This window comes from Oncorhynchus mykiss, chromosome 17, assembly GCF_057628025.1.
Source record: "Oncorhynchus mykiss isolate SJ-2025 chromosome 17, ASM5762802v1, whole genome shotgun sequence".
Classification (NCBI taxonomy): Eukaryota; Metazoa; Chordata; class Actinopteri; order Salmoniformes; family Salmonidae; genus Oncorhynchus; species Oncorhynchus mykiss.
Window position 1 is genome coordinate 6115058 of NC_143038.1, and position 27974 is coordinate 6143031.

General features: G+C 42.3%; 1 protein-coding gene across 1 annotated transcript in view; it reads left to right on the forward strand.

Moving 5' to 3' along the window:
* The window catches only part of LOC110493539 (VPS10 domain-containing receptor SorCS3), a 226719-nt gene that overhangs the window by 158858 nt on the left and 39887 nt on the right, over positions 1-27974 (forward strand). Inside the window, exons 5-9 of the mRNA XM_021567877.3 lie at positions 14814-14881; positions 16471-16535; positions 17896-18014; positions 23900-23989; positions 24510-24689. Coding sequence (XP_021423552.3) covers positions 14814-14881; positions 16471-16535; positions 17896-18014; positions 23900-23989; positions 24510-24689 — 522 coding nt within the window. The remainder of the gene's footprint in view (positions 1-14813; positions 14882-16470; positions 16536-17895; positions 18015-23899; positions 23990-24509; positions 24690-27974) is intronic.

Genomic DNA, 27974 nt, shown 5'->3' on the forward strand with positions numbered 1-27974 from the left:
CTATAGTGGAGTTGGTCTATAGTGGAGTTGGTCTATAGTGGAGTTGGACTATACTGGAGATGGTCTATACTGGAGATGGACTATACTGGAGATGATCTATAGTGGAGTTGGACTATAGTGGAGTTGGTCTATGCTGGAGTTGGTCTATAGTGGAGTTGGTCTATAGTGGAGTTGGACTATACTGGAGATGGTCTATACTGGAGTTGGACTTTACTGGAGTTGGTCTATAGTGGAGATGGACTATACTGGAGATGGTCTATACTGGAGTTGGACTACACTGAAGTTGGTCTATACTGGAGTTGGACTATACTTTGTCGCAGTAGCGCAGAGTTGGTTTGTGCTAACACTTCCAATCAGATACCAAATCTGGGCGATTCTGCCTCATGTACTGTAGATTTGGACAGCAAGCCAAATTGTACCCGCAAAGGTGTACTCTACATTATTGATATTACTTTTCCAGAGGGTCAATTCCAGTATATCTAGCCTGTAGTGTTATCCTACACACCTGGGAGTAATTATCTACCTTTCCCATGAGATTAATAACCAAACACAATTAAATGCCAGGAGAATACTTTTTCATTTTCATTTTCATTCGCTCTCCGCTGCAATTCCTTTCCCACATATATTCCACTTAGACATACATTCAGTGCCAATTTTGTTTTGGATGGGAAACCTTTGATGCCCTTGAGGCTTAGAACTTATTTGTTTCTTGTGGCCCGGAGATTGGCTCTTTAGGACAACATTAGTATTGTACTAATTGGAGTGTGAAATTATATAGAGTCGTCATTGCACGAAATGCCATTGCACAAATTGTGCAGAGGGAGGATCAAAGACCTATAGTTCAAAAGTGCTGCGTTCACCAGAATAAACCTTGATGTAATTTCCCTTCCACCTCCCCCCAGCTCTAGTCGTACCCCCCGTCTACTTCCCCACATATTCCCTAATTATCGTAACTTTCCCAGGAGCCTATAAATCGGGTACAGTAGTGAAACTAAGTGTCTCATCATTATGCGGTCTCCACCTATCCTCTCTCAGGGAAAATCTACCATATGTCCTGAGGAGTAGTGGCACAATATTGATTCCGTAAGCTTTTTATGAAAGAATTATCATTAATTACGTCCTTGTGCCATTGTGTTGTCTTTGGCATAATGTGGTAAGCTGAATTACTCTACCAGTTGACTAGTGGTAACGAGTGACTGAATATGACAGGGCCCGTTTTGGGTTGTGGTATAATGCTGTTAGTTCATTCCCTATGTGTTAGGAAATCCCATTGGAGGTCCATGGCAGGACGGTTGTCACGTTAACAACTGTATGTGCATTCATAACATGCATGTTGGGGTTTTAATATGTTCATCGTGCCACCATGGAGATATAAACCAGAACGTCTACAGTATACTGTATATACAAATATATAGTCCCAAGCTTATTTTAAGGCTGAACTCCCCATAAGGAGAAAAAGTGCCACTGTTCCACCCAGCACATTTGCTTTTGCTTTTGTTTAGTTGAAGTAACAGAGGGGAGGAACATCCAGCATCGCAGTAAAAATAAATCAAAGTACATCATCTGCTGTACTATTGTGCGTGCAATGATGTCAGAAAAAAACTAAACAGTATTTGTTGCTCAAAGTAACTTTGATGTTGATATTGCTATGTAGTATTTTGTATGGCAGACTACTAAACGATAGGTTCGTATCTAAAGCTGGAATGACGTAACTACTTTGTAGTGTACCAGTTTGTGTGATGCAGGTCATTGCTGGAAGGGAATATCCTCTGAAACCCAATAGGATACGACATGTTGTTCAATAGTACGGTACACTGACTTAGAGAGCAAGGTGACCTGGAAGTATAAGAATAGTGATTTTAAGAAACAACAGTGTGCATTTTGGATGGGGATCAAATTAAAGTAATGGGGGCTAAATAATGAAAGAGGGAACAGCCTGAAATGTACATTGTACCATTTGTCTCATCCTGAGTAGAGTGATAGATGGACCCCTATCCCCCTTCCCCCTCCTCCTATCATCCTCTCTTTGTTATTCAGATAAAGCCATGAACCGGAGTTGAGTTCAGCCCAGAGCAAACCATACACTTCAAGGGCATGTGAACATTTCTGAAGGATAGTTTGTTGGCTTCTCCTGGTTTCACAGAGAGCATACTGAAGAGGTGTGGCCCACATCTGGACAAACCCATCGTCAGTCTGTCAGGATTTGGAGGTATAATCAGTCTGGAGAGAGAGGCAGGCTGGGAAATGAGAAAATCACACTCTGATTGTTGAGGAAAATGGGCACATAACTTTTGTGGCAGAACTAAGTTGTGTAAACGGAGAAGGCTCAGGGAGAGGTAAAATGTTGCTAATCGCTAAGCTGTTATATCATCAAAACAACATATGTGGTCGTTCTCTTGACACTTTCTACCTCATTAACCTTGTGGATTAGGTTTCTCCAACATTTGTTGCTTGCCATTGTTTTTGCTTTTCAAAACACTCAGGCCACAAATATATGTAATGAATGATGGCTGTTGGCACAGCTGAATGGATCATTTTTCTCCATTCCATTCTCCCAGGGGGGCAGCTACCAAAAACAAATCAGGAAATGGTAGGAATCTGCCTTGTTGAGCGTGCCACACAGTCCCTCCAGTCCTTCTTTAAGCAAACACTGCTTGACTTAATCCACCCTAATGATGCAAATGTATGTAATTAATTAACGTTAGCCCAAATGCAACGAGGGACATCTGTCTCAATAACGTATGCAGAGCGAGAAAATACATTTAAAAAATGGGTTTTTCTGTCTTCATTTGAATTAAATGTACTGTTTAAAAATGCATAAAACTTCTATTCTGTGGTAATAATAGTAATAAGTGGGATATTGCCTTTCTGTGGATGGGTTTCAGCTCTTGTCGTTGGAGTCTCCTTCAGATAAACTGGTTTAAATCAATCCTTGTCTGATAGGAGTCAGTGAATTTATAAATCCCAGAGTGCTTTCACTTACAGGATCATCTCTTGTCATTGTAATCCGCGGCTGACACCTTTCTGCTGCTCAATACTGATTCTTCATTCTAAAACCTCCCGTTTCTGACATCGACAAGACTTAAATAGATACCAGGTACTGTAAATAAATAGGTACTGTAATACAGAGAGAGCAGTAAACAATTTTTCTGATTAAAGAGCTTGTGTTGTGTTAGCAGAAGCAACAGCATCTGCCCTGTTTGTGTGTTCCCGGACCTGTAGCCAGGTAGTAAAAGTTTAGTATCCAACTGTGGTTGTATTATATAATGCGGTGCAGACCCTGCAATGGAACACACTGTATGACAAAATGACTTCCTTATGTCAGCAGTTTCACTCCTCCTCATAAATTGATCCTGGAAGGTGATGTTGATCTTGAGCCAAAATGGCCTCCACAGTCTCCAACACCGCAGTGCATAGGCCCACTTTGTCATGATCCGGACCAGCAAGGTGCTGTGGAGTCTGACCCCAAAATGGTTCCTCCACAATAAAAACACACTCCTGTCTATTAATTTACTAACAGTATGTGCTGATCTAAATCCAAAATGGCCTCCACCACCACCGCAGTGTCTCCCTTCTCCCGCCCCCCTTAGACCTGGATGAGACCCTGCAAGGTATTGCTGGTCCAGAGACAAAATGTCTGCTCCGCCTCCTCCTCCACTGTGGTGCATTTCTCAGCTCAATGCCCCTCCAGATGGCAGGTATCTTTAGTGCTCAGCCCATTTGTCAGCTGAAGCTGCAACAAGTCGACTCTCCTTGTGTTTCACTGGACCCAGCAGGTCCTCTCAGGACACCTTTAATGGACTTTAATTTGAAACACACTGTCATGACAATGACAATGCAGACCTCCATTTTGCCTTTAACAATGGACTAATAAGTGCCCATATTGCCTTTAGCAATGAACTAAGTGTCATTTTCTCTGCGTTTACCACATAGCACTTCACAGCGCAATTATGCCTAATTGGATAACAATGCAGACATACCGAGCCTAAGTACTTAGTTGGGTATTATTAATTAGCATTGTGAATCACCACATTTTTTTTCACAGTCTAGACATGCAAAAGTAATATACTTACTTACACATCCACACACATTATTCAAACACAACATGGACCTTTTTAAAATCTCTTTACACACCACTAAACTACACCAATAAAAGGTGGATGGGTTTCTAGGTGGAGGTTGTTGTTGATGAGTTTGCAGAGCGAATCCAACAGAGCGGAATAGATGACTGAGCTCAACAGCCATCATTCCTCCCCACCAGAGATTACACATTTGGTGACATTCTGAACCAAAGCAGTTCAGGGCCATTTTAACGCTGCTATCATTTGTTATTGTACAGCGGTAGTGCAGATGTTTGCCCCATCAAGATCCAAGGGGACAGTGGTGGGTAATACGTCACCGTAATGTGAGAGGGAATTGGTATTGGTTTATAGTAAAGTGGGCTCCATTAGAGTTTGAAGTTCATCTCATGGGATAATTGTTTTATTTGGCAAGTGTATACTACTAGCAACTTTAGATTTTCCGCTTACAAGTTTAGTGATACGGTATGCTATATGAGAATACATGCTGTTGCCATTGTTGCGTGTTTCATTTTTATGTGTCATCAAACTCTGAAGATTATTACTTTCTAGGTTAATTCATGCGTTGTTGTTAAATGTATTACAGGTCTATAAGTCTGTAAGACTGGGATTTAAACATTATGCAACTGATTTTGACACATCAGCCTACCACAATATTCTTACTTCAGTGACAGCATGGCACCTAACAAACATGATGGACATCCATACAGTATCATCAGGTCTAATTCCATTTCCAGTATTGTTCATCAGTTTCAAACATAACTGTCAAATTAACTACATCATTCTCTGGAGTTCATTACAGAGTATCAGCTCTACTGTACAGTATAAGGACATAGTATACAGTACATCCCAATACATCCCAAAAGGAGCTCTGGTAAAAAGTAGTACACTATATAGGGAATAGGGTGCTATTAGGGACTGAACACGGTCTTATTTCTATAGAACATACAAGGGGTGACAAGTGATGCAGTAGATTGTGCTCCGGATCAGAGACCGCTTATTCCCCAACATCCAGGCAGTTCAAACAATCCAGATGGTTCATTTGCATACACTTTCACATACTCCCCTCCATAGGATTGTCTCCTGCATCGCCACATTGCATTCTCCTGGCTCCATAAATTCCCCCCAAAATTGTCCCATCACCTCCTCTTCCGCTTTAGTCAGAGCCAAGGCACTGTCAACCAGTGCGGTTTGATTTAGAGTACTGTACATAAATGCTTAAGGAATTCATAGGAGGCTTAATTAGGTGTTGTAAAAGTGACTTATAGTAATTGTTCAGGACACAGGGTCTATAATACGCCATTACCATTTCCATAGCTCCACATGTCCTATTTCAGTTGGGAGGAGATTCTGCCATTATGTATTAGGGTGCTATTGGGGTGATAAAGGACCAATCCAGTCAAAAACGTGATTTATCTGTGTTTTATATATACAGTATGTCCACGCTATTGAATAATTCTGTGAAATTGTGAAAATTATGATAATGTCCATTTAATGTAAGAGCTGTTTCAATAGACTTCCTGAAACTTAAGCACGTTGTGGTGGAATGGAGTTTTGGCCTTCCTGGTGACATTGAGATAAAATGGCTGCATTGGACCGTTAATGAATGAGGATGTTTTGGTGGCGAAAGAGAGGTCAGTCGTGGTATCTAGCTTCCAGGGTTCAGATGAAAGAAGGCAGTAGGATAGATAATAAGAACCTCAGATAACCTTTCTGTGACTGCAGTCTTGTTTTTCCTACATATCTTTGGCCACTGGAGCAAGAACATTAGTGAAAAAAAGATTTAAGTTTAATAAATAAAGTTTAATGAAACCCAAAAACAACTGAAATATGTAGCCTAAAGTACGGCACCATCAAACGTAACAATCAAATACTATTGGCTTGAAATCCAATTTTAGATCCTTCTATAATTGATCTACTACTCTATGAAGTCAATCAAACAAGTACAGTTGATTGTTGCCCTGCAGCATATGTGACCAACCGGCTCGATTCGGTCTTATGTAGCAACATTTGAAATTGTGTTTTTTGCATTGCTTAAAAGTAGAGACTCAGAGCTAGAACATGGTATATCATAGACTACAGAGGAACATTGGGAAAGTAATTCTGCTTTGAAAGGTTAAACTTGTAACCTCACTTTTGAGAAAATGGCCCTTGAATCTTTTTGTACCTACTGGAGAACTTTTCTTAGTCTACACCCATTCAGCACTGTTCACACCCTTTTAAGCTTTAGCCCCAACCATCTCTTTAAGGATTCACATGTGAGGCTGTGTGCTAAACAACGAAAGATTTCAAGACTAATGGCTGGTTTATACAACAAGTGTGTTTCTAAATTTAAGTGTGTGCTCTGGGCGAGTGTGCTCTGGGCGTTCGTAAACTCAGAGCGTTGTAAACTCAGAGTGTTGTCAGATTGTCCGTTTGTAAATTCAGAGCGTTTTGCTCTCGGAGAGCACACTGGACACTCTGGCTGAAAAGTAGGGATGATCCAAGAGTTCTGACCTAACAACAGCGGTCAATCACCAAAGCTAACTGGCTACCGTTGGCTAGCTTGCTAGCTACTTCCAGACACAAACAGCTCACTCTGACCATTTTACTCGCCCTGGGAAAGCTGGTTAGGCACTTTTTAAGTTATCCAGAGTTTTGGTGACTGCAACTGTGCTGCTGTAACAATAAACATTTTTTTGCCAATGTTTACTGACACCAGCCATATTCAACGAGTGTTGAATGGTCATAAATTTGTCAGCTATTCTGCGCTCTGGAACACACAGATGAGAGTGCTCTGAAATCGGAGTAGATAGCCAGAGCGAATTTACCAGCTACATCTATCAACAGTTGTCGCAGTGACATCATAAACGTTCTATTGAAATGGTTACTTGCATAGTGGAGTCTTTTGTTTGGACATGTAGCTAGCTAGCTAAACAATTAACCATAATCCCAACTCATAACATTACTACCCTGCATGAATCTGCAGGTAGCTAACCAATGAGGTTCAATGTTAGCTATCTAACATTCATTTATAACTAGCAATGCAAATGGCTCTGAGATAGAAATAATATTACTACACAGATCATACATGTAATGTTAGATAGCTAGTCAGCCAGCTAACATTAGCTAGTTTGCTAAAAGCACACTTTAACTTTAAATGAAAACGACTTGCTGACAAAATTTGAAATGTGTAATATCTGATAATGTAGCTAGCTACACTCTCTTACCTGTGTACATGGATTGACGCTTCTCCCCCTCTTTGTCACTGTTGCTATGGTTGCCCTTAGTTTGAAGATGTAATCCGGAGCCTTCTGTGTTCTCTTTTTGACTCCGTCTGCATATTTGCAATCAAAGAATTTCTCAATTTCCTTAGCTATCAAAGTCTAATTCCACTGATTTTAAAACTCGGTCCTCCAGAAAGTGGAGTGCAGCACTTAAGCAGTTCTACTATGTGATATCATTCAAAAAAGCCACATTAGAAAGGATTACCTACACATACTGGCGTGCTCATATTATAGGCAGAAGCCTGCTACAGGACAAGCCAATTCAAACTCATCTCTCTGCATGTCCAGCCCACTCATTATCTCAGTTAATCATGGCTAGCGGGAAGGTTGCTGACTTTTTCCATGGCTAAACCAACTTGGCTTGTAATTTAACTATTTTATTCGGATTTACAGATGGCATACAAGTTTGCACATGAAAGTACTATTTTATTCGGATTTACAGATGGCATACAAGTTTGCACATGAAAGTACTATTTTATTCGGATTTACAGATGGCATACAAGTTTGCACATGAAAGTTAACATGTTCCGGAAGGCATTTCTGCCAAAAAAAACAATTTTGATAAAAAAAAGGTTTACGTTCAAATAGTGCTCCTGTGAAGTAGTGATGCCAAGTTTCTTGAAACGAGTCACATATTGTAAAGTATTGTTCAGGCTTCAACTCACTTATGTAGCCTGAAGTATGGCACCAACATGACAATCCCTGATACTACTAGCTTGAAATCCCATTTTAGTTCCTTCTATACTTGATCTGCTTCTGTATAAAGTTAATAAATATGAGTTGCCCTGTAGCACACTGTAAATGAAGTGTCCTGTTACTAATATGAAGCACAAGTCAAACACATTCTGCTATCTGCCTTGCAAATGACTGCCATTTTAGCCCAGGGCTCATCCAGAGCTCACAGTAGGCTAAACATTCACAAGACCCAGACTGTTGTCAAATGATGCCACTCTGTTTCCTCTGTCAATCAGGATCCAGACATGACGGACAGAATGACACTCATCTTAGTCATCATCTCATATCCACTACTATAATGATAGTGATAGTACAGTGCTCAAAAGCATGTGTTGGTGAAATAATGTACTGTATCTATGAACAGCTACTAAAAGAGACCATATTGAAGGGATGGCTGTCAAGATTGACCACATACTGTATACAGTAGTACAGCTTTTATACAGGTTCACTTTGGCCAAGACACTGTCATTGTGTCCAAGACACTGTCAGACTGGTGAAAACACTATCAGACTGGCCAATACAATTTCAGACTTGCCAAGACAATGTCATATTGGCCAAGGCAATGTCAGACTTGCCAAGACACTGTCAAACTGGCCAATAGACTGTCATACACTCTGTGCTAAGAGGTGATGCACTTTACCTTGTGGAGATATGACTTACAGCTTTTGATGTATCAGTCACAGAAATATGCTCATGTTCACTCATAAAAAATCACCTCCAGATATGACATTGAATATTTTTATCTAAATGATATCAGTCATATGGACAATGGTAAAACAAAGCCCATTTATTCCTTCCCTTAATGACAAAGGCATAAGATTTAAGATGGCGCTGGAGAGGATGGCTGACGTTCTACATACTCCTAACCAACTGTGCTATTTTGTTATTTTTATTGCATTGTTTGTAACTTATTTTTTTACTTATTTTGTACACAATGACCGAAAATAACTTCTGGACATCAGAACAACGATTACTCACCTCGTACTGGAAGAAGATATTTCCTTTTATGAGTCTGGCGAGAAGGATATACTGCTTTCCCAGGAACAGGCCCAAATCTCTGTCATTTGCGTGAATAAAAGACAGAGAAAAAGGGGGTGGAAGTCGGGCTGCTTCTGAGAATTCGTAGGCGAGCGAGTAAACTCGCATTGCCATCTGTTCTATTGGCCAACGTGCAATCATTGGAAAATAAAATTGATGACCTACGATCAAGATTATCCTACCAACGGGACATTAAAAACGGTAACATCTTGTGTTTCACCAAGTCGTGGCTGAACGACAACAAGGATAATGTAGAGCTGGGGGAATTTTCCATGCACCGGCAAAACAGAGAAGCTACATCTGGTAAGATGCAGGGTGGGGGTGTGTGTCTATTTGTCAATAACAGGTGCTGGTGCTTTATGTCTAATATTAAAGAAGTCTCGAGGTATTGCTCGCCTGAGGTAGAGTACCTTATGATAAGCTGTAGACCACATTTTCTACCAAAAGAGTTCTCATCTACAGTGGGGCAAAAAAGTATTTAGTCAGCCACCAATTGTGAAAGTTCTCTCACTTAAAAAGATGAGAGAGGCCTGTAATTTTCATCATAGGTACACTTCAACTATGACAGACAAAATGAGACAAAAAATCCAGAAAATCACATTGTAGGATTTTTTATGATTTTATTTGCAAATTATGGTGGAAAATAAGCATTTGGTCACCTACAAACAAGCAAGATTTCTGGCTCTCACAGACCTGTAACTTCTTCTTTAAGAGGCTCCTCTGTCCTCCACTCGTTACCTGTATTAATGGCACTTGTTTGAACTTATCATCAGTATAAAAGGCACCTGTCCACAACCTCAAACAGTCACACTCCAAGCTCCACTATGGCCAAGACCAAAGAGCTGTCAAAGGACACCAGAAACAAAATGGTAGACCTGCACCAGGCTGGGAAGACTGAATCTGCAATAGGTAAGCAGCTTGGTTTGAAGAAATTAACTGTGTTAGCAATTATTAGGAAATGGAAGACATACAAGACCACTGATAATCTCCCTCGATCTGGGGCTCCACGCAAGATCTCACCCCATGGGGTCAAAATGATCACAAGAACGGTGAGCAAAAATCCCAGAACCACGCAGGGGGACCTAGTGCATGACCTGCAGAGAGCTGGGACCAAAGTAACAAAGCCTACCATCAGTAACACACTACGCCGCCAGGGACTCAAATCCTGCAGGAGATCTGCATGGAGGAATGGGCCAAAATACCAGCAACAGTGCGTGAAAACCTTGTGAAGACTTACAGAAAACGTTTGACCTCTGTCATTGCCAAAAAAGGGTATGTAACAAAGTATTGAGATTAACTTTTGTTATTGACCAAATACTTATTTTCCACCATAATTTGCAAATAAATTCATAAAAAAATCTACAATGTGATTTTCTGGATTTTTTTTCTAATTTTGTCTGTCATAGATGAAGTGTACCTATGATGAAAATTTCAGGCCTCTCTCATCTTCTTAAGTGGGAGAACTTGCACAATTGGTGGCTGACTAAATACTTTTTTGCCCCACTGTATATTATTCGTAGCCATCTATTTACCACCACAGACCAATGCTGGCACTAAGACCGCACTCAAACAACTGTATACGGCCATAAGCAAACAAGAAAATGCTCATCCAGAAGCAGCGCTCCTAGTGGATGGGGACTTTAATGCAGGCAAAAAAAACTCTCAACCACCTTTACTCCACATACAGAGATGCATACAAAGCTCTCCCCCGCCATCCATTTGGCAAATCTGATTCCTGCTTACAAGCAAAAACTAAAGCAGTACCAGTGACTCAATACGGAAGTGGTCAGATGACGCGGACGCTACGCTACAGGACTGTTTTGCTAGCACAGACTGGAATATGTTCTGGGATTCATCCAATGGCATTGTGGAGTATACCACCTCAGTCATTGGCTTCATCAACAAGTGCATCGATGACGTCATCCCCACAGCGACCGTGCGTACATATCCCAACCAGAAGCCATGGAATACAGGTAACATCCGCATCGAGCTAGAGATAGGCTAGAGATACCACTTTCAAGGAGCTGGACACTAATCCAGACGATTATAAGAAATCCTGCTATGCCCTCAGATGAACCATCAAACAAGCAAAGCGTCAATACAGGATTAAGATTTAATCCTATTACACCGGCTCTGACGCTCGTCAGATGCGGCAGGGCTTGAAAACTATTACGGACTACAAAGGGAAACCCAGACACAAGCCGCCCAGTGACGCAAGCCTAACAGACGAGCTAAATGCCTATTATGCTCACTTCTAGGCAAGCAACACTGAAGCATGCACAAGAGCATCAGCTGTTCTGGCTGAATGTGTGATGATGCTCTCAGTAGCCGATGTGAGCAAGACCTTTAAACAAGTCAACATGTACTCAAAGTATGCACTGACCAACTGGAAAGTGTCTACACTGTCACTGACAATTTCAACCTCTCCCAGACCTGTGTCTGTAATACCTACATGTTTCAAGCAGACCACCATAGTCCCTGTGCCTAAGGAAGTGAAGGTAACCTGCCTAAATTATTACCGCCCCGTAGCACTCATGTCAGAAGCCATGAAGTGCTTTGAAAAGCTGGTCTTAGCACACATCAACAGCATCTTCCTGGATACCCTAAACCCACTCCAATTCGCATACCGCCCCAACAGATCCACAGATGGCGCAATCTCAATCGCACTCCACACGGCCCTTTTCCACCTGGACAAAAGGAACACCTATGTGAGAATGCTGTTCATGTGACTACAGCTCAGCATTCAACACCATAGTATCCACGGAGCTCATCACTAAACTAAGGACTAAACACCTCCCTCTGCAACTGGATCCTGGACTTCTTGACCGGCCACCCCCAAGTGCTAAGGGTAGGCAACAACACGTCTGCCACGCTGATCCTCAACACTGGGGCCCCTCAGGGGTGTGTACTTAGTCCCATCCTGTACTCCCTGTTCACCCACGACTGCATGCCAAACACAGCTCCAACACCATCATTAAGTTTGCTGATGACACACCGACAACGAAGAGACAGCCTATAGAGAGGAGGTCAGCGACCTGACAGTGTGGTTGCCAGGACAACAACCTCTCGCTCAGTGTGAGCATTACAAAGGAGCTGATCATGGACTGTAAGAAAGGCGGGATGAGCAGTCCCCCATTAACACCGATGGGGCTGTAGTGGAGCGGGTCGAGAGTTTCAAGTTCCTAGGTGTCCACATCACCAACGAACTATCATGGTCCAAACACACCAAGACAGATGTGAAGAGGGCATGACAATACATTTTACAGCTCAGGAGACTTGGCATGGGTCTCCAGATCTACAGCTCTACAGTTCTACAGCTGCACCATCGAGAGCATCCTGACCGGTTGCATCACCAACTTATGTCAGAGGAAAGCCCAAAACATTGTCAGAGACTCCAGTCACAAACTCCATGATAATGTTCTGCCTTTATCAGAGCGGAAATCTGACATTCAACTTCGAGGCCAACAATCATCAAACACCAGATACAACTTATCCATATTTGCTACATGCAAACAAATTGTTATGCACACACACAATAGTAACTAAACTGGCATCATCATGATCATCCTGTTATTTATCACTGGCTTGGTACCAGATCTGATCCTATAGTTAAACCATCAGTAAATAAATAGTGGTCCCAAGTCATGTTCCACCTTATTAGGATCCTGCATGTGGCAGGCAGGCAGAGCCATGTTCCTCCCAATAGCAGTCTGTGGTGGCAGGCTGGCTGAGCCAGGCAGCTGGTAGTTAGGCCGGGCTAGTCTCTTATCACTCTGGACAGTGACATACAATGCCACTGGCTGAGCTCAAGCTGCACTCATTCATCAGGCCTATGACATTTTTATTCTAAAACTCAGAGCTGTCACAAAGTGAGCTTCATAATTTTCCACTCACGTCAATAAATCAAAACACCTGCCGGATCCAGAGTCATTGATGAGGCCTGCCCGGCGATAGCCAAGAGACAGAGAGGAACAGCTGCCAGGGAAACTTGTCTAAATGGTGGTTGAAGGATTGAGGATAACATTTATTGGTTCCACTCATCTATTCATGTTGATGGAGGATTTCAATTTAAATCTATACGGCGGGATGTACGTCATTGTGTTCTGAGACTTGTTCAGCTGTGTACTTTAGAATGCAAAATGCTGACACCAACTGCCGAATTTTAAAAGTGGAAAATGTGGTTTACCAGGAAAGGAGAGACGGAAAAAGAGAGTCATGATTGTGCCTAAACTAGGTAGGTAAAAAATGCAAGCTTTTGAGAACATGTCAAGCAGACTACCGAAAACATCTGATTATGTACAAGAACAAAAACATCACAGTGCATGAGGGCGTCGCACATCATGTGTTGTGTCTTCATCTAAAGAAGAATTTATTCTAATGTAGATTAAGGAAAACACAGAACATTATGTACAAACATTATAGCTGATGCGTATGGTGCGTTGCGGCCCCAAAGAGTGGGCATCCAGCAGTCTGAATCACAGTCAAGGCTCAAAGATCTTATACAGGCCTTTTTTCAGCTTTTATATTGTCTGAAGCCAGCCAGTGAGTACGTTTACAGGTATCAAATCATATCACTCTTTATTTGTCACAAGTGTAGACCTAGCTGTGAAATGCTTAACCCTTCTTGAACTGCACTGTTGGTTAAGAAAACATTTACCAAATAAACTAAAGTAAAAGAATAAGATAAAGTAACACAATGAAATCACAATAACAAGGCTGTATACGGTGGGTACCGGTACCGAGTCAATGTGCGGGGGTACAGGTTAGTCGAGGGAATTTGTACATGTAGGTAGGGGTGAAGTTACTAAAAAAATAAATAGCGAGTAGCAGCAGTGTACAAAACAAATGGAGGGGGGGGTGTCAATGTAAATAGTCCGGTGGCCATTTGATTCATAGTTCAGCAGTCTTATGGCTTGGGTGTAGAAGCTGTTCAGGAGCCTTTTGGTCCTGTGCGATATCAGAGAAAACAGTCTAGGACTTGGGTGACTGGGGCCACTGACTGTCTGTAGGACTAAAATAACAATGGAAACAGCCAGCAGGAAGCAACATCAGTAGCATCAATTAGTGTAATGGAACAAAATGCACCCTGTCATTATGCACCCAGGAAGTGGAAAATATAATTAGACCAATTAAATTAGGCCTTTTGCAGAACTACACCTGATCGTCAACAGGGCAATATATTTATTTTTAGACAAGTATGTTCTTAATTTACAGTAGCATTCTGGATTTGTATTCTTCCTCTATAGGCGTTGGTTTCCATTTGTTTGATACAAAACTTGATATACTGTATAAGCACTCCACTTCATTTGGTCACCAAGAATCCACCAAAGGTTTTGATGTTCGAGGAAAAGCAAACAATAATGTTGAACCTATTTTGCAGCGAACATATTGGACTTGAAGTGCTTTATCTATACCTCGTGCTAATTTAAAATTGGAACAGGAAACAGGATAGGGACTATATGTAATTTGGGAGCCTATATGTTAACATGAATGGTCTGAGTTATAATGATGATGTCAGTTTAAGGTAATGTCAGCCTATCTAGAGTGTCACACTTTATTGCCCTGGGTACGCTCTTCCCTAGCATTATCCTGCCATGACTCAAGCCCACTGTCACTTTACTTTCTGTCTTGTTTTAAGTAGACTTATATGTTCTCTATCTCTCTTTTCTTTCTCTTTTTATGTTCTTCTTCACAGTTGTATGCCTCCCTGGACTTTGGGAGAAAATGGCAGCTGGTTCATGAGCATGTGAACAGGTTCTACTGGTGAGTCATTTGCTTGTCTTCTTTTTTCTCATCATCTTTCGCTTCCTCTCGTCCTCTCTGTTGTCCTGATCTTTTCCTTTGTTTACTCAGACTCTCCTCACAAACTGTATTGGAGCATCACTAGCAGTGTGTGGAACATGTTGTTTGCTTCCTGCAATGCAAGAGTCTGTGAAGGATATTGATAATACGTTTCAACCAGATATCTGAATGACTGAGTGTTGCTGGCGGGAAATTCTGTGTACCTTTCTGCTCATTTCCACTGTTGATATGATTGGACTGTGATACATCTACATCCACAGTGTCACCATTTCACATTCTGCCTCTCAAATGTCACATTCTGGTTCATCTTAACAATCCTTACTTTTTCAATAGGGGTTATCCATACATGCTGTACATTCATAAAATAGGAAGATACTGTGTAATAAGTCGCCTCTCATCTAATCACGTCGGCCCTCCTCATTCTGCAGAAGTACACACTCATCACAAATGTAGCTCTGAATTTATTTTGCCTCATTGCTTTCCTTCCTAGAGATGTAGGGGATGCTGTGTTTGTGTATGTGTGTGTGTGTGTGTGTGTGTGTGCGCGCGTGTGTAAATGTTGAGCTGCTGACAGCTTTGCCCACAGCAACTTGCATAAATCATCTAGGTAGCCTAGTGGTTTGAACTTTGGGCCAGTAACTGAAAGGTTGCGAGATCGAATCCCCGAACAGAACAAGGTAAAAATCTGTCATTCTGAACAAGGCAGTTCCTAGGCTGTCATTGTAAATAAGAATTTGTTCTAAACTGACTTGCCTACTTAACAAAAACAATATTTTCTAGTTAGTCCACTATACCCAATACAATTATATAATACAGTTCGGTGATTCTAACTTTAATTATGGGGCACAGCCTTGCCGGTGTACAGTGCCAGACAATATAAATACCATATGTAGGTTGTTGTGTATTTACACTTTTGTGACAGATACCACTTTTTGGTAAAATAACAAACCCACAGCGTCTGGTTGTTGCTGTGCGGGTTGCTAAGGGTAATGTGACATTTTGTCACACATCCCTGGGGAGAACGTCCTCACATGGGATTTTATTGCTATTTTATTGCTATCAATGTTGAGACAACGCTTACATGAGACGTCTATATCTGGAGTGGAATACCTCTGCTGAGACTCATCTTCTGTTTATTGTCTTTTTCCCTCCTTCTCTTTCCTCCTCCTCTCCTCTTCATCCCTCCTTCTCTTCCCTCCTCCTCTCCTCTCCTCCTCCTCTCCTCCTCTCCCCCTCTTCCTTCCTCTTCTCCTCCTCTCCACTTCTTTCCTCCTCTCCTCTTATTCCCTCCTTCATTTCCCATCTCCTCTTCTTCCCTCCTCCTCTCCTCTCCTTCCCTCCTTAACTTCCCACCTCATCTTCTCCTCTCCTCTTCTTCCCTCCTCCTCCTCTCCTCTTCTTCCTTCCTCTTCACTTCACCCAATCTTCTCCCATCCTGTTATTCCCTGCTTCTCTTCTCCTCTTCTTCTCTCTGTCTTCCCTCCTCTTCTTCCCTTTACTTTACCCCTCCATCCTCTTCCTCCTTCCTTCTCTCCTCTTCTTTAATCCAGGTCTGTAACGGGTCTAGACAAGGAGTCAGATCTGGTTCACATGGAGGCACACACCCCCAATGGACGTGAGTAGCACTACACACACACACACACACACACACACACACACACACACACACACACACACACACACACACACACACACACACACACACACACACACACACACACACACACACACACACACCTCTCTTTTTCTTTCTCTCTCTCTGTCACACACTGCAGAGAAATGCTCCCACATTTGCAGTCCAATTATCAGCCCTCAAACGATAGAAGAGAGTGAGAGTCTGTCAAGGAATAAATTCCACCCTGGGTTTAGAGCGTTGTGTCCCAGGGGAGAGACAGTGGATTTACCCCACTGATAAATGCAGTGCATGATACTTGATTAATATGGCCTTTCCCTCTCATCCTTCTCACCCTGGGAGTGTCAGCTCTATAACTCGCCACGGCAACGCCACCCAAGGTCATCCATAGGGGAAATTGTGAGATTATTTATTCTAGCTATCTGCTGCTGCTGTTGTTCGACCCCCAGAATCAGAGAGAGTTTTGTTTTCTGTACACAGAGAACGATCATAGTTGATCATTTTGAATAGTGACAAATCTACAACTTCACGTATTGCATGTATGAACCACTCACCATTATAGAATGCAAATCACAACATACTGGTCAAATTACAATTATATACATACACAGTCAGTATATTGTCAGAAGTGTAATGCTGTCTCCTCTATTGCATGTCAATCACAAACCATGCAAAAGTTCCCTCGAGTTCAATTCATGCAGACCATATAGCCTCGGTTTCCAGGCATCCTCACATTCCCAAGAGTAGGTGGCCTGATCCTGTGGTGGAAATTCTAACCAAAAGGAGAGAGACTCTGTATTCTTCAAAACAACCTTACTATAAGATCTGCAACAATGGAGCACTTGCACTTCAACAGTTGTTTCAGTTAAGGCCCAACGAACAGTGTCCGGTCCCAGCTTTTATACAGAGGCACATCCTTTTTTTGTACACGTGGCAGTCAGCAGATAGTGTGTAAAAAGGCAATTAGTTGTTTGTGCAGATTTAGATAGCACGAGGTTGACAGCCCGAGGGCTCAACCGTCTAACTGCATTCACAACAGCCAACACTATAATGTGCTCCTCTCTGCAAGTTTCTGTACAAGTGACTTCCTGTAGATAGTAAACCCACAGGATGCCACATGCTGTGTTCGCACCCATATGGATCTTACGTTATACGCCCAGTCTTATGACTAAGTCACACAAAGACAAGTTTGTATCAGGTTAGAAAAACACTAGCATGTAAAAAAGAGACTATTCTTATGCAGTAAAACACAGGATAGAATGACTAATTATGTAATTTTCCACGATAATCCACAGCTGGATGAATCCAGATCTCCAGTAATCTCTATCTCCTCATCTGGCAGGTATACAGTATGTAACATGCCAGGCTCTCATATGCTCAGAGGCCAACAGAAACTACCCCTTCCCTGGGTACATCGACATCAGCTCACTGGTGGTCCAAGATGACTATATGTTTATCCAGGTAAGGCTCTGTCTGAGAATAATATATTGTACCATATTGTATGTAGACCATGATGCATTGCATAGGATAAGCATCGTTAGCCTTCAATATTATGGGCATTTGTTATGTGTTACGCACAACTTGGTTTGGCTAGGACTGGGAGGGGATTTGCATATTTTACAGCACCACATGCAACAACTGGTTGATCCGCAGGTTTGAGAAAATGGTATGATAAATATTAATATTGATGATTAATTGTTATGTTGACACATTGTATTAACTGCAGTATGTTCTTGATTAGGATAGATATGGGGACCAAGTTTTTTTTTACTGTTAATTTTGCAATCAGACCCATTTACTTTTTTTCCACATTTTGGTACGTTACAGCATTATCCTAAAATGTATTAAATCATTTTTTCCCCTCATCAATCTACACACCATCACCCATAATCACAAAGCAAAAACAGGTTTTAAGTTGTATTTGCAAATGTATATATATAAAAAAAAACATCGGCTCAGGTGCATCCTGTTTTTATTGATCATCATTGAGATGTTTCTACAACTTGATTGGATTCCACCTGTCGTGAATTCAATTGATTGGACATGATTTGGAAAGGCACACACCTGTCTATATAAGGTCCCACAGTTGACAGTGCATGTCAGAGCAAAAAACAATCAGTGAGGTCAGTTATCCGTAGAGCTCTGAGACAGGATTGTGTCGAGGCACAGGTCTGGGGAAAAGTACCAAAAAAATTCTGCAGCATTGAAGGTCCCCAAGAACACAGTGGCCTCCATCATCCTTAAATGGAGGAAGATTGGAACCACAAAACTCTTCTTAGAGCTGGCCGCCCGGCCAAACTGAGCAATCGGGGGAGAAAGGTCTTGGTGAGGGAGGTGACCAAGAACCTGATGGTCACTCTGACAGAGCCCCCGTGTTCCTCTGTGGAGATGGGAGAACCTTCCAGAAGGACAACCATCTCTACAGCACTCCACCAACCAGGCCTTTATATTAGAGTGGCCAGACGGAAGCCACTCCACAGTAAAAGGCACATGGCAGCCCGCTTTGAGTTGAGCCAAAATACACCTAAAGGACTCTCACAACATGAGAAACAAGAAAATCTGGCCTGATGAAACCAAGATTGAACTTTTTGGCCTGAATGTCAAGCGTCAAGTCTCGAGGAAACCTGGTGCGTCCCTATGGTGAAGCATGGTGGCGGCAGCATCATTCTGTGGGGATGTTTCTCAGCGGCAGGTATTGGGAGACTAGTCAGGATAGAGGGAAAACCTGCTCCAGAGCCTCAGAAGGGGGGCGAAGGTTCACCTCCAATAGGACAAAAACCTTAAGCACACAGCCAAGACAATGAAGGAGTAGGAATAATTATCCTTCCAATCCAATCCAGTCAAGTACAAAAAACTTTTCCATCCAAATTTAACTCCAAAGGTTGTATTTCTATTAGAACATGAGTTAGGGCCAGAAGGTTTTCCAGGTCAGGTCACATGGTCAGGGAAAATTCCTGTTCCTAACTATTTCAATTAGAGCCAAGAGTTTTCCCTTGAGAAAGGGGCTTGACCAGGAAAATTCTAGGCTCTAGTATTCTATGTCAGGAGTTCTGGAAGAACTCCCAGCCCTAAACCTGATGCCTTTGAAAAACTCTGGCGTCTTGTTACAGCCTACGCAGGGCCAAGACCTCTTCAAAGTCAAGTCACATTTTCAGGTAAAATTCTGGTTCTACACATGATTGGCTTCATCCTGCCAGAATAATGGAAATTAAGATTTCTGGTGTCTTGCAGTGCTTGAGGCATCACTACAGACACGGGTTCGATCCCGGGCTGTGTCACTGCCGGCTGTGTCCGAGAGAACCATGAGGCGGATTTCCTTGTCCCATCGCGCTCTAGCAACTCCTGGAGGGGGGCCAGGTGCCTGCACGCTGACTTAAGCAGCCAGTTTTACGGCGTTTCCAGAAACAGTGGTGTGGCTGGCTTCCGGGTTAAGCTGCAGTGTGTCAAGAAGCAGTGTGGCTTGGCAGGGTCATGTTTCGGAGGATGCATGGCTCTCGACCTTCGCATCTCCTTCGCATCTCCTGAGTCTGTACAGGAGTTGCAGCGATAGGACAAGACTGAACTACCAAAAAATAAGTTCTGTGGTCTAAGAGATCCCTCAACTATGTTTGACCACACTCATACGTTCCCCTAATTAAACCCACAAATACTCAACCTAAACCTCCGACCGCATCTTCAATTCAGGGAAACTACGTTTTCTCGCGTTGCGTCACAATTGAATGAATTCTATGAAAGTGGGTAAGGAAAAATCAATCATCCAAATATCTTTTTCAGTTCAAAACCATCTCTCTCTGTCTCTCTCCACCTCCCTCCCTCCCTCCCTCCCTCCCTCCCTCCCTCCCTCCCTCCCTCCCTCCCTCCCTCCCTCCCTCCCTCCCTCCCTCCAATTGAAGTGCACTTAGAAGCACACTAAGAGGCCTAATTAATTCTGTAATATAATAATGATCCTATTTCACCTCCCCCATTTCCAACCCAGAAAGCCAGCAGCTTGTTTTGTGGATGAATTCTTGATTAAAGACAGTACTGTGCAGCCGTCTTCATCGACCTGGCCAAGGCTTTAGACTCTGTCAATCACCGTAGTCTTATCGGCAGACTCAACAGCCTTGGTTACTCTAATGACTGCCTTGCCTGGTTCACTAACTACTTCTCAAATAGAGTTCAGTGTGTCAAATCGGATGGCCTGTTGTCCGGACCTCCGGCCGTCTCTATGGGTTGCCACAGGGTTTAATTCTCGGGCTGACTCTTTTCTCTGTATATATCAATGATGAAGCTCTTGCTGCTGGTGATTCTTTGGTCCACCTCTATGTAGACGACACCATTCTGTATACTTCTGGCCCTTCTTTGGACACTGTGTTAACAAACCTCCAAACGAGCTTCAATGCCAAACAACACTCATTCCTTGGCCTCCAACTGCTCTTAAATGCTAGTAAAACTAAACGCATGCTCTTCAACCGATCGCTTCCCGCACCCTCCCGTCCGACTAGCATCACTACTCTGAACAGTTCTGACTTAGAATATGTGGACAACTACAAAAACATAGGTGTCTGGCTCGACTGTAAACTGTCCATCTAGACTCATATTAAGCATCTCCAATCCAAAATTTAATCTAGAATCGGCTTCCTATTTCTCAACAAAGCGTCCTTCACTCATGCTGTCAAATATACCCTCGTAAAACGGACTATCCCTCCGATCCTTGAATTCGGCAAAGTAATTTACAAAATAGCCTCCAACACTCTACTCAGAAAATTGGATGCTGTCTATCACATTGCCATCCGTTTTTTCACCAAAGCCTCATATACTACCCCACCACTGCAAGCTGAATGCTCTTGTTGGCTGGTCCTCACTACATATTCATCATCAAACCCACTGACCCCAGGTCATCTATAAGTCTTTGCTAGGTAAAGCTCTGCCTTATCTCAGCTCACTGGCCTTTGGCCACCTTTCCTTCCAGTTCTCTGCTGCCAATGACTGGAACAAATTACAAAAAACCCTTCCACAAGAAGGTTGAGCTAACGTAGGCTAATGCGATTAGCAGGAGGTTGTAAGTAACAAGACAATTTCCCAGGACATAGACATATCTAATATTGTCAGAAAGCTTAATTTCTTGTTAATCTAACTGCACTGTTCATTTTACAGTAGCTATTTCAGTGCTCTAATTACAGGTTTCTAGCACTTTCTTCCCTAGTTGTGGTGTTTGTACTGCATAGGCTAACAGCAGCTAAGAGCTTGAGTGTTTGCTTGCCAAGGCGCTGGTATCATTAAGGATGACTTTCCTAAGACAGGCCACTGAGCATTGCTTGGGAGAGTTAAAGATTTCTCTTGACAGAGAATAATGAGGCTATTGATTGTCCTTACCAGATATTTACCCAAGTCTACCTCCAAAACCACAAAAAGCATCGACAACAGGAGAGGATGTAAGAGGAGCAGTTTCCGCTGTATGCTAGCCAAGATATTTTATTGTTATTTTCTCAATAGAAACAACTGTAAATAGGCATTTAAATACCTTATGCTTCAATGTTCCTCTCTGACAATAAAGTATACAGTGGGGCAAAAAAGTATTTAGTCAGCCACCAATTGTGCAAGTTCTCCCACTTAAAAAGATGAGAGAGGCCTGTAATTTTCATCATAGGTACACTTCAACCATAACAGACAAAATGAGAAAAAAAAATCACATTGTAGGATTTTTAATGATTTTTTTTGCAAATTATGGTGGAAAATAAGTGTTTGGTCAATAATAAAAGTTTGTCTCAAAACTTTATTATTAACAAAAACTTTGTTATATACCCTTTGTTGGCAATGACAGAGGTCAAACATTTTCTGTAAGTCTTCACAAGGTTTTCACACACTGTTGCTGGTATTTTGGCCCATTCCTCCATGCAGATCTCCTCTAGAGCAGTGATGTTTTGGGGCTGTTGCTGAGCAACACGGACTTTCAACTTCCTCCAAAAGATGTTTATGGGATTGAGATTTGGAGACTGGTTAGGCCACTCCAGGACCTTTTAAATGCTTCTTACGAAGCCACTTCTTTGTTGCCCGGGCGATGTGTTTGGGATCATTGTCATGCTGAAAGACCCAGCCCCGTTTCATCTTCAATGCCCTTGCTGATGGAAGGAGGTTTTCACTCAAAATCTCACGATACATGGCCCCATTCATTCTTTCCTTTACACGGATCAGTCGTCCTGGTCCCTTTGCATAAAAACAGCCCCAAAGCATGATGTTTCCACCCCCATGCTTCACAGTAGGTCTGGTGTTCTTTGGATGCAACTCAGCATTCTTTGTCCTCCAAACACGACGAGTTGAGTTTTTACCAAAAAGTTATATTTTGGTTTCATCTGACCATATGACATTCTCCCAATCTTCTTCTGGATCATCCAAATGCTCTCTAGCAAACTTCAGACGGGCCTGGACATGTACTGGCTTAAGCAAGAGGACACGTCTGGCACTGCAGGATTTGAGTCCCTGGCAGCGTAGTGTGTTACTGATGGTAGGCTTTGTTACTTTGGTCCCAGCTCTCTGCAGGTCATTCACTAGGTCCCCCCGTGTGGTTCTGGGATTTTTGCTCATGATTTGTGATAATTTTGACCGCACGGGGTGAGATCTTACGTGGAGCCCCAGATCGAGGGAGATTATCAGTGGTCTTGCATGTCTTCCATTTCCTAATAATTGCTCCCACAGTTGATTTCTTCAAACCAAGCTGCTTACCTATTGCAGATTCAGTCTTCCCAGCCTGGTGCAGGTCTACAATTGTGTTTCTGGTGTCCTTTGACAGCTCTTTGGTCTTGGCCATAGTGGAGTTTGGAGTGTGACTGTTTGAGGTTGTGGACAGGTGTCTTTTATACTGATAACAAGTTCAAACAGGTGCCATTAATACAGGTAACGAGTGGAGGACAGAGGAGCCTCTTTAAGAAGAAGTTACAGGTCTGTGAGAGCCAGAAATCTTGCTTATTTGTAGGTGACCAAATACTTATTTTCCACCATAATTTGCAAAAAAAATAATTACAAATCCTACAATGTGATTTTCTGGATTTTTTGTCTCATTTTGTCTGTCATAGTTGAAGTGTACCTATGATGAAAATTACAGGCCTCTCTCATCTTTTTAAGTGGGAGAACTTGCACAATGGTGGCTGACTAAATACTTTTTTGCCCCACTGTATATCTTTACATCATAAACAATGTCATGCATGTTTTACTTGGGTGAGGGTTGCAGCATGAGTAATGATCGATACATTTATGAAGGTTTTAGATTAATCCAAGTAATTAATCCATGTGATGTGTACTGTAGCATGGACAAATTATACACTTGAACAAAAAGGGAATACTCAGTGTCTTGGCTCAATGTGTTCCAGGTTACTACAGCAGGACAGGCCAGCTACTATGTGTCCTACCAGAGGGATCCATTCCTCAAAATCAAACTGCCAAAATATTCTCTGCCTAAAGTAAGCAACATTCACTTTTACAGTGATACACACATGCCTCCGGATACACAGTTCATGCAGTAGATCAATTATTCAGATTGAATACTTTTTTTATTCTTACTTTTCAACTCTGCATTGTTGGGAAAGGGCTCGTAGGTAAGCATTTCTCGGTAAAGTCTACACCTGTGGTATACATAGAATGGGACAAATCCAATTTGATTTGAAGTAACTAACAATTTCCCCCCTTGTTTTCTCCCTTCAACAAAAGGATTTAGCTCTCAAAATATCTGTTGCACTACTACACAACGATGTGTAGTCTCATAGTGTGTATTCTCACTCTTCTATTGCAGCTGTTAAAAGACACTATATGTTGTGTGGAGAACATTGGCAGCTATAGTGTTAAACATTCAATACGCACACCAGACCTGATCATGTGACACCCAACACGTACTCGGCGGCATGTTACAACCCCAACCCATTAGATCAGTTATCTCTTTATAAATCCTCGAACCTCTCCAACCATCCCATCCGCTGTCACCAGGACCTCCACATTGTCAGCACAGACGAGCACCAGGTGTTCGCGGCAGTACAGGAATGGAACCAGAACGACACATACAACCTGTACCTCTCCGACACCCGGGGCATCCTCTTCACCCTGGCCATGGAGAACGTCAAGACCACCCGTGGCCTGGGGGGCAACCAGATGCTGGACCTGTATGAGGTAGGTGTCGTCAGCGTGCTTGTGTGTGTGTGTGTGTGTGTGTGTGGGGGGGGGGGGTTGTTATAGCCTTGTTAGTAGGTCTCTATGTCATTAAGATTCGTTGCGGATCGTCCCCCCTCCTTTTTCTCCTTCTTTCTCAGGATGAATTCCCGATTTATCACCCAGACACTGGCAGGTGTGATGGAGGGAGGCAGAGGAGTGAGATATGGGTCTGATCTTCAGAGTCAGCAGTCATTAACAATGTTACTACTACTGCTGTTCCTTCTAACATGTGTGTTGATGGTTTACAAAAACGGAATTAGTATTCAAATTAATGGTCATACCCAGTGGGTAAAACTGGTTAAAGTTACACCAATCCAGTTTTGTATGATGTTGTTTTAACTAGTTTAACCCTTTGGGTATACATGCATGTTCTAGTCACAAACTATTGTAAACTGAAGTTATGCTGTATGTATCACTTTAAAGTTTCTCTTCATTCTTTTTTTTTTGAAGAGGCAGACTTTTGCTCTGAGTTCCTCTGAAAAAGACTGTAGATAAAACTCTGACCAAAGTGCTTTGTAGGAGTCCCAAGTATTGTTGTAACAAACCCTGGAGTGTTGGGCTTCAGAAGGCCAATGGCCTCAAAGACTTGAGTGAGGATTCATTCACTAAGTACTTTGAGCTCAACTGGGAACAGAGAGACTGAGTGAACGTAACAGGCTTTTACTGTTCTCCTTGGATTGTCAAATAATGAATTGCCTTTCGTCAGTATTCTCTCACTTTCTCTTTCTCAGTCTTTCTCTCTCACCAATGAATTATTTTATTCACTTGAATAAAACAACATTTTTCCCACTTTAGACTGATGGGAGTAACTTGAGTGTCAGTTGGATTCAATCTGGACAATCTTCAACCTCAATCAAAAAGTTTTTCTCTAACTCCCAGTCGAGTTAATCAGCCATTTAGTGTTAGGTTTTTTGATTCAATCCATCTCCCGGAGGTATGAACTTCCACATTGAATATTACAGAATATCCTAACTTGCCTAACACAATTAATACTAAGAGTGGTAGGCCTACAAATCAACAACAGCCCAATTATGAACTACCTGATTCCCACCTTACTCAGAGCTATACATACAGTGCCTTGCGAAAGTATTCGGCCCCCTTGAACTTTGCGACCTTTTGCCACATTTCAGGCTTCAAACATAAAGATATAAAACTGTATTTTTTTGTGAAGAATCAACAACAAGTGGGACACAATCATGAAGTGGAACGGCATTTATTGGATATTTCAAACTTTTTTAACAAATCAAAAACTGAAAAAGTGGGCGTGCAAAATTATTCAGCCCCCTTAAGTTAATACTTTGTAGCGCCACCTTTTGCTGCGATTACAGCTGTAAGTCGCTTGGGGTATGTCTCTATCAGTTTTGCACATCGAGAGACTGACATTTTTTTCCCATTCCTCCTTGCAAAACAGCTCGAGCTCAGTGAGGTTGGATGGAGAGCATTTGTGAACAGCAGTTTTCAGTTCTTTCCACAGATTCTCGATTGGATTCAGGTCTGGACTTTGACTTGGCCATTCTAACACTTGGATATGTTTATTATTGAACCATTCCATTGTAGATTTTGCTTTATGTTTTGGATCATTGTCTTGTTGGAAGACAAATCTCCGTCCCAGTCTCAGGTCTTTTGCAGACTCCATCAGGTTTTCTTCCAGAATGGTCCTGTATTTGGCTCCATCCATCTTCCCATCAATTTTAACCATCTTCCCTGGCCCTGCTGAAGAAAAGCAGGCCCAAACCATGATGCTGCCACCACCATGTTTGACAGTGGGGATGGTGCGTTCAGCTGTGTTGCTTTTACGCCAAACATAACGTTTTGCATTGTTGCCAAAAAGTTAAATTTTGGTTTCATCTGACCAGAGCACCTTCTTCCACATGTTTGGTGTGTCTCCCAGGTGGCTTGTGGCAAACTTTAAACAACACTTTTCATGGATATCTTTAAGAAATGGCTTTCTTCTTGCCACTCTTCCATAAAGGCCAGATTTGTGCAATATACGACTGATTGTTGTCCTATGGACAGAGTCTCCCACCTCAGCTGTAGATCTCTGCAGTTCATCCAGAGTGATCATGGGCCTCTTGGCTGCATCTCTGATCAGTCTTCTCCTTGAATGAGCTGAACGTTTAGAGGGACGGCCAGGTCTTGGTAGATTTGCAGTGGTCTGATACTCCTTCCATTTCAATATTATCGCTTGCACAGTGCTCCTTGGGATGTTTAAAGCTTGGGAAATCTTTTTGTATCCAAATCCGGCATTAAACTTCTTCACAACAGTATCTCGGACCTGCCTGGTGTGTTCCTTGTTCTTCATGATGCTCTCTGCGCTTTTAACGGACCTCTGAGACTATCACAGTGCAGGTGCATTTATACGGAGACTTGATTACACACAAGTGGATTGTATTTATCATCATTAGTCATTTAGGTCAACATTGGATCATTCAGAGATCCTCACTGAACTTCTGGAGAGAGTTTGCTGCACTGAAAGTAAAGGGGCTGAATAATTTTGCACGCCCAATTTTTCAGTTTTTGATTTGTTAAAACAGTTTGAAATATCCAATAAATGCCGTTCCACTTTATGATTGTGTCCCACTTGTTGTTGATTCTTCACAAAAAAATACAGTTTTATATCTTTATGTTTGAAGCCTGAAATGTGACAAAAGGTCGCAAAGTTCAAGGGGGCCGAATACTTTCGCAAGGCACTGTATCTGTAGCTTTTGAATGAGTGACTGGTACAGTAGGAGGGAGAGAAGAAGAGACAGAGGGCTGGAGGGAGGGAAGGTTAGCTAGATGATTTAGGTAATGTAATGGTCATGATGATGATGCTCCTTTCTGTTAGCCTAGCATTGTGTGAGTGTGTGTATTAGCTCTCTGACAACTCTCTTAACCCCTCCCTCCATTTCCCCCTATTCGGAGCCTCTGATTCCCTGATTCAGCAGTGGATCCATATTTCTAATATATTGCGGAAAGCTTCATTGATGCATATTGAGAGATTGTAAAAGGCTTTCTGCAGGGAGACCGAGTGCATGTAATGGGGGAAGTCTGGTATCTCAGTGGTCGTTTATCATACTAGTCTCTACTGTGCTGAAAGTTGTTGTGTTGTTTGTTTTGTCTTTGTAGATGGATCCACATGCATTCATCAGTCTATATTTAATATTACTGTGGGGGACGATAAATAATTACCGCTGTGATTGACAAGTCTGGTCAGGGGAGGGAGGGGCCCCGTCCTGCCTCACTAGCCGTGTCCATCCCGGG